Consider the following 8,201-nt stretch of genomic DNA (forward strand, 5'->3'; position numbering starts at 1 on the left):
ACAGTGCTGAATACCTACATTATGTTTTTGTGTCCTCCTATATAGGCCCACTGACAGATGAGATCCATAAGGGACTTTCTATGAAGAAATGGAAGCTCTAGTAAAAAGGTCTCAGCTTGGCTTGCATGGGATAGACTCAGTTTACCCAAGACTTAGGGAGGCATTGGTATATTGCATCTTCCCTCTCAGACCATTTCAAGGATGGCTTTACTTCTCCCCAAGTGCCTTCAACAAAAGGAGGTATGGGCAAAGATGCTGAAAGAGCTTATCGATGACTCCTACATTTATTTTGAGGGTAGATGGCAAGGACTAGGATGGAAGGATAAACTATTTTCTTATGCCCCCCCTTAAGATTACAGGTTCCTCCTTCTATAGAATGCTCTGCACATTGAAGTAACATCCCAATAGTCAGATAGTCTTTTTAGTCCTTTGTTATTCAGGCTCTTAGCTATTCTTGGATCTTGAAGAGCTAAAGGAGGGTTGAATTTGTGAGTCCACCAGATCCCTACGCTTAAGAGAGAGTTTCTTGAAACTCTGTAGCATCCATCCCAAGCCATCAACCCGGATGGAAGGAACTTGAACAGCTAGAAGGGGAATTTTGAGTATCTTCTAAAGAAAGGCAATTAGTTAGACAAGTGATAGGGGAGGTACAAAAGGGATGGGCATCTACAACTTTTGAGAAATCTTGTTGGATAAAGGATTAGGTTTGGTACACTGGGGTAAAACTGGACAGAAAGTCAACAAAGGACTTGTATAAGGAATTCAGAAAAAGTGAGGAAAATGTAGTTTATTGTAATAAAATATGGAGGGTAAGTTGGAGTTCTAAGAGTTGGAGAAAGAGATGGAAAGCAATATGGGAAATTGATATCTCTACAAAATCCCAAGTATGCCTTTGGAGAAAGGCATAGCAATATGGGAAATTGATATCCCTACAAAATCCCAAGTATGCCTTTGGAGAGTATGCATGGGGGCTTTACCCATTGGAACTAAGCCGCTACAGAGAAACTTTACCATTGGTTGCTACCCTAGGTGCAAGATTGCTCTTGAGGATGGGAAATATGCTTTTTGGGACTGCCCTGCCATCAGAGGTACCTGGACCAGGATTGGGAAATGGGTTTTTTGTATTACAGGGATACAAGGCCAATGGGAGGGACTGGATCTTAGGGAGATGGTCAGTTAATGATGGACATGCTGATCTTGTCTTCAACATAATCATATATTATTGTCTTTGGGAGATATGGAACACCAGGAATTGTATAGTTTTTCAAAAAATAACTGACACAGGGATAGATGTGACAGAGTTGATGCATAAATGTATATACATGTGTTGGTCTATATTTTATGTAAACAAGCTGAACAAGGATGAGATGATGCAGATGATTTAGGCTCTGCAGACAACCATTACTTGATAGGGAGACTTTCATTCATACTGGGTTGAGCCTAATAGATTGTGGTTTTTGCTTTCAGGAAGGTACAGGGCTAAACTTGAAGTCAAAGCCATCAACGTTTGGTCCAAAGACTAGAAGATGATACTGTAAAGTGAAACAGATGGATTATACTTTTGTGGCTTTCATTGAGAACCCGATTGGAGCCAGACCAATAGTTAAAATTTGGTCTAAGAAGGGTGAAATTATGGAGAAACAATCGCCTGAAGGATGTAATACTGAAACGATGATTGAAGCCTACATTCAGTTAGGGTATCAGATTTCATGGGAACAATCTTCTTTTGCACTGGTGATGATAGATGGTCTTTGGTTTGTGATTTACTAAACAAGACTTGAAATGATGTAAAATCTGCTCTGATGTAAAGATGTAAAGCTGCTTTTTGTTATATATATATATATATATATCTATTGGTCCCCAAAAAAAATTGTCATTTGCGGCTTGCACCTCGCAGGTGTGGTGTTGGACCCCCAGGACTTTGGCGTTCTCTCTTAACCGACACACCACAACACCCGTGGGTCAATGCCTGGGCTTTACTAAATATGCACTTATGAATGCGAATAAAATTAGTGGCTCTAATTTGTGGTTTAATATATATTTACCCTGAGTGTGATGGCTATGATTTGGTGACTTTAATCCATGAATTTCAAGTTACTCTGAGTTTGATGGTGCATGCCCATGTGTGATTGGACATAGATGACCGTGTGGGAGTAAGTTGTGTTCTCATGTGGATTGCCAGCAACCTTCACGAAACATGCTTGTGGGCGACTTTACCAGAGCCTCCCGCAACAACAACAACAGGCCATGATGCTGGACGAAAACAGGTAAAGCCCTTTCCCACGCACAAGCTTAACTATGCACAGAATTGCATAGACATCCAGGAGCCCGCCCTCCATAGTATTGCCACTTTGGCCTTCCTTCTGAAACAGTATGGGAAAGCCAAGTCCTTGCTCGATGGTAAACATGTGCATTCTCACATCACCATGTATGGATTTGATCATAACACATTCCTGGGGAACTCTCTTGTTCAAATGTACGGAAACACAGGGAGCATCGATGATGCACGAGCTGTTTTTGATCAGCTGCATAACTCCAATTTGTACTCATGGAATATCATGATCAATGCCTATGCTCAGAATGGTTTGCTGGATGATGCTAGAAGCTTGTTCCATGCAGTACCTTGTAGAGATGTGGTCTCATGGAGTGTCCTCATTGGAGCATATGCCCGAAATGGGCATGGCAAGGAAGCTATACGACTTTTTCAACTTATGCCGCTCAATAATGTTCAACCGAACGCGGCAACTTTCCTCTCTGCTCTTGATGCATGTGCATCCCAAGCAATCTTAGAGGATGGGCAGGAGATTCATGCTATCATGGTTGGGGGTGGGTTCGAGCAAGATTGTGTTTTGGGGACTGCCCTTATCAACATGTACAGCAAGTGTAGGAGTTTGGATAATGCGTGGCATGCATTTGATAGATTGGCTCAGCCAGATCTGATCTCTTGGAATGCCATGATCACAGCATGTACACAAAATGGACATGGCAAGCATGCCATGGAGCTTTTTTCTCTTATGAACCTTGAATGTATTAAGCCAGACAACATTACATTTACTTGTATCCTTCATGCATGTGCGGGCCTCATGGCTCTAGAAGATGGGCAAAGAATCCATCTAGCCATCATTGATGATGGATATGATCAAGATGTAGGTGTGGGAACCGCCTTGATTAGTATGTACGGCAAGTGTAAGGCTTTAAATGAGGCCAATGACACCTTCTACAGCATGACACACCGGAATGTGGTCTCATGGAGTGCCATGATAACAGCTTGTGCTAATAATGACCACAATGAGGAGGCCCTTGAGCTTTTCGATCAGATGCAGCGTGAAGGCATAGAGCCTAATGAAATCACTTTTGTTAGCATCCTCAATGCATGTGCCAGCCAGGCCATTTTAGTAGAGGGTGAGAGGATCCACACCACCATCCTTGGTAATGGGTTTGAGCAAGATGAGGTAGTAAGGACTGCACTTGTCAGTATGTATGCCAAGTGTGGAAGCCTTGAGCATGCAAAGCAAATGTTTTTAAAATTGTCTTCCAAGGATACTGTCTCTTGGAATGCTATGATTGCAGCATGTGCTCAAAATGGCCATGGAAAGGAGGCGGTGCATTTTTTTAATCAAATGCAACGGGAAGGTGTCAAGCCGTGCAAGATAACCTTCATCTCTGTCCTTGATGCATGCAACGGCTTAACAACCCTTGATGAGAGTCAATCAATCCATGCCACCCTTGTCAGTAGTGGATATGCAGGAGAAACCGATGTTGGGAATGCTGTTATTAACATGTATGGTAAACATGGTGATCTTGATAATGCAAAAACTGCATTTAGATGCATTCCGCAGCGGGATGTGGTTTCTTGGAGTACCATGATTGCAGTGTGTGGCAGACATGGACAGGGTTGGGAGGCACTTGAGCTCTTTCATTTCATGTATTTGGAAGGCTTTACACCAGACAAAATCACTTTTATCTGCATCCTCGAGGTGTGTGCCAGTCTAGAAGCACTTAAAGAAGGGCAGCAGGTGCATGCGGCTATAGTTGCCAGCAAAGTTGATGATGATGTTGTCGTAGGGACATCCCTCATCAACATGTATGGCAAATGTGGAAGTCTTGATGACGTGAGGAATGTGTTTGACAGATTGTTTGAGCGAGATGTAGTTTCATGGAATTCCAAGATTGCTGCTTGCATCCAGAATGGCCATGCCAAGGAAGCTTTAGAACTTTTCTACAAGATGCCGCTTGAAGGGTTCACGCCCAATGAGATTTCCTACATTTCTAGTCTTGATGCGTGTACTAGTCTTGTAAATTTGAAAGAGGGGCAAGTTATCCATGCATCCATTGTTGGCAGCAGCTATGAGACAGTCCCTGAAGTGGCCAATGCTCTCATCAACATGTATGGCAAGTGCGGTAATCTTCATGATGCAAAAACTATGCTCCTGAGAACACATCATCGGAATGTGATCTCTTGGAATGCCATAATTTCAGCATGTTCTCGGAATGGTCTTGGAAAGGAAACCTTAGAACTCTACCATGAAATGCAGCTCGAAGGTGTCAAGGCAAACAAGATCACATTCCTATGCGTCCTTGCTGCATGCAGTCATTCGGGACAAGTCAATGCAGGCAGGCATTTGTTTTTGTCTATGAAGAAAGAACATGGCATAAATCATTCTGTGGAGCATTACATTTGTATGATAGATCTTCTTGGTCGTGCAGGACACCTGGATGAGGCGCAAGAGCTCACCACTATCATGCCATTCAAAACTGACAACATGACGTGTTTGAGCTTTCTTAACGCTTGCAGAATCCATGGTGATGTGAACCGGGCAGTACCTGCTGCTAATAGCATTTTGGATTTGGATCCAGAAAATGGTGCAGCACATGTGCTCCTGTCAAATATTCATGCAACTGCTGGGCACTTAATGAGTGAGGCAAGCTAGTAAAAGTTCGTTTATTATTGGTGTGGAGAAGAGAAGCTTCTTATGCACCCATTGCCAGTAGATTCTAGTGACAAGAATCTACACGCATCTGAAGGATCTACAACTGCAATGAAAGTAGGAGTGCCCAAAACAAAGGCTCTGCAAGAAGGGGAATGGGCCCGCAAGTTGGCTTTTAAATCAGCCAACTAGGGCTTGCTTCCCGGCCAGATTTGTGAGTGACAATCCAGTATCATTCGGCCAAGTCCCACTTAGAAAGAGATAATGTGAGGGAATTCTCCCCTTACACACCCAAATACCTTAAGGGGCACCACCCTTGCAAGGATTTGCAATCAAGGCAAAGGACTAGCTCCATCAAGGTCATACATGAACTACAAAGTTGGGCTAGAGAGCAAATTTATGCAGGTTCCTTGGAAGCCACATTTGGATAGTGTGAGGCGCACACTATGCTATGTGAGATCCACAATGGATAATGAAAGAGCACCCTTTGCCTAAATTGAGTGCAACCATAAGTTCTTTTCACATCAATCTATGGCTGGCTTAGAAGTGTGGACATGCCCAAAACCTTGTGGTAGAGAGGGCTTTAAGCCATAGAGCCATATGCCCAATATCCCCAAGGTCAAATACAAGATATTTTAGTGTGTATTTCAATACCCTCCCTCAATAAAATATCCATGGCTACTATGATGTCAATGCTAGCTCTAGTTACTGTTTACAATGCTGGTTAAGATGACTATTTGAGTGCTGGCTCTAGTTACTGTTTACAATGCTACTATGATGTCAATGCTAACTCTAGTTACTGTTTACAATGCTGGTTAAGATGACTATTTGAGTGCCCTCCACCGTAGGTCTTACTCATGGTGGTTTGCAATGCTAATTATGATGATAGATACTAGTTATGATTACAACTAAGGGGTGACCAATAGGTAGGGCTAGTCTAGAAAGCTGAGTTGTTGTCTTCAATAAAATTGACCTCTGCTTCTTCTCCACTTGAGTTATCCTCACCTGCAATAAGTGCTTTTTGTGCTTTGTTTATGAAGAAACGGTCCTTCTCTTCATGACCTAGTTTTCCACAGAAGTTGCAAGATTTCTTAGAAAAATCATTTTTTGGATATGAACTTTTGAAGGGAGCTTTTGAATCAAACTTCTTAAAGCCTCCTTTATTGAAGAAATCCCCTTCTGTATTGCCTTGTCGTTGCTTGAATTTGTTGAACTCTTCTAGTAAAGATGCTTGAGAACATCCATGAGTGTAGGTGTTGGCAATTTGGTAAGAGTAGTAACAATGTTGCTATATTCTTCCTGAGGGAGACTCTTGAAAAGAACTGCTATAATGACATCTTCCTTAATGTGTTTCTTGATACTTGGCAAGCTAAGTTAAGATACTCTTCAAGATGAGTTATAAGAGATGCATTTGAGTTCATCTTAAGTTCAAAAAACTTTATGAGAAAGCTGATCTTTGAGGTTTTAGATTAAGCTCCAAAAAAATATCAAGAGTATTCTAGGCCTCTTAGGAAGTCTCTTTTCCATCTATATAATGGATATAAGTGTCACTAAGGCCTAAGGCAATGATTGCTAGTGCCTTTTCATCCTTGCTTACCCAAATTCCCTTATCTTCTCTGGTGGTAGGCATTCTCTTTTCCATCTATGACACCCCATAGTGCCTTCCTCATCAGTGTTTCTTGATTTTGGTTTACCATGTGTGGAAACCATTTCTCTTAAACTTATTAATTTTCAATGTGTTAGACATGATGTGGGTAGGTCTTACCACTTGGAAAATCAATCCAAGGACAGTGTCTAAAACCCTTACAAAGAGAATTAAAAGATGCTAAAAAACCCCATCACCATACAAGTGTATATTGTTTGCAAGGAATTATGAAAATCCTAAATTCTTTGCATGAGAGTAATAGTATGGTTTGATTTTTATCTTGGACTTATTTACCTTCTTGATTATAATTCTTGTCTTGATGTGCTTAGAATTTGATGAATCACAATTAGAAGGCATTTTTAAACCCTTCTACTTATCCTAATAATCAAGGTTTAAGCCAACCTTAATCGCCTCATACAAATTTAACTCATTGTTTTGGGGGAAGAAAGTTGAACCCACTTGGAGCACATAATTGAAGGCCCTCCTCAAACATTCATCCAAAGTGCTTCAAGACATAGGTGTAGCAATGTATCTAGATGAGTTAAGTAAACCTTAATCATTATTTTTGCTTAATTACCTACCTTATGTGGTGCATACATAGTTGAAACATGTTGCCGTTTCTATTGGCATCCAATTAAAAAATTGAGCCTACCATCGTATTTGTGACCATTGTCCAAAACCCCCTAGTATCAGTGGAATTAGGTCAATTTGAATCCATTGAAACTAGGTTGTTTTCTCCCAAAAACACGGGCGCTTGGAAAAATGCAGAGTTCCGCTTGTATTGTCGCGTTTATGTACCATTGAGGCTACAAGCCGATGAACCTCTAAGATGGGAGAAAGCCCCAAGAGATGGCTTGGCCAACGATGGTGTGTGGAGAGAGCAATCAGTCCACCATTGCACATGGGTGGATGAGAAGAAGATGCAAAAGCCCTAAAAGATTATGAAAATTAATTAATTACTAATTATGATTAGTGTATATGATGAGCATAAGCATAAACAATGAAGATCTTGGCTCTAATAACATGTTAAAATCCATGGTGGGCTTAAGCAAGTTACTAATCACAAAGGATCAATCGTGGTGGTGGTGAATGAAAATATGAAGTGAACAGGGTTAAGTACACAAGATTAAGCAAGAGCTCAACGTAATAGCAATATAGAGAGTGGGATGAGACTTATGAATATACATTAGATGGCAGCCTATAGATAGGCTTGGTATGAAAACGGTTAAGAGTTAATCACATCCACCAAATCCAAAGTAGCTAAAAAAGAGAACCCATTGCCTAAAATGGAGGCGAGTTCCTTTCACATCAGTATGTTTTGGAAGTGTGGACATGCCCATTTGAAACCTTGTGCTAGTGAAGGCTTTAAACCATAGAACCATATGCCTAATATCCCCAAGGTCACATACAATTTTGGTGTGTATTTCAACATTTCTTGTTGTAATGGTACAAATAGTAGAAGAAAAGGCAAGTGGAAATCAGAAGGATCTTGTTTTCTTTGAACATCTAGGAGGTTCACACATGTTACAAAGGGAATCTAGGCGATGGTTCGTACCATGGCCAGGCTTTCATCCACTATGGCCACCCCATCCATAGTTGTACCTAGATGGCTATCGATACAAGGCTTG

At 41.2% G+C, this 8,201-nt stretch overlaps 1 protein-coding gene across 1 annotated transcript; it reads left to right on the forward strand.

The window, feature by feature from the left end:
• Window positions 1-2,168: 2,168 nt before the first annotated feature.
• Window positions 2,169-4,931, forward strand: LOC147634540 (pentatricopeptide repeat-containing protein At4g19191, mitochondrial-like). The gene has a single exon (XM_086803265.1). It carries the CDS (start codon window positions 2,169-2,171, stop codon window positions 4,929-4,931), a length of 2,763 nt encoding a protein of 920 aa, XP_086659391.1.
• Window positions 4,932-8,201: the final 3,270 nt, after the last annotated feature.

The sequence above is a fragment of the Cibotium barometz genome, chromosome 10, assembly GCF_041138505.1.
Source record: "Cibotium barometz isolate CiBa-2024 chromosome 10, ASM4113850v1, whole genome shotgun sequence".
Taxonomy (NCBI): Eukaryota; Viridiplantae; Streptophyta; class Polypodiopsida; order Cyatheales; family Cibotiaceae; genus Cibotium; species Cibotium barometz.

Bases quoted from the DNA above. Each gene is read 5' to 3' on its own strand.
- LOC147634540 (XM_086803265.1), top strand. From the start codon at position 2,169: ATGTGGATTGCCAGCAACCTTCACGAAACATGCTTGTGGGCGACTTTA.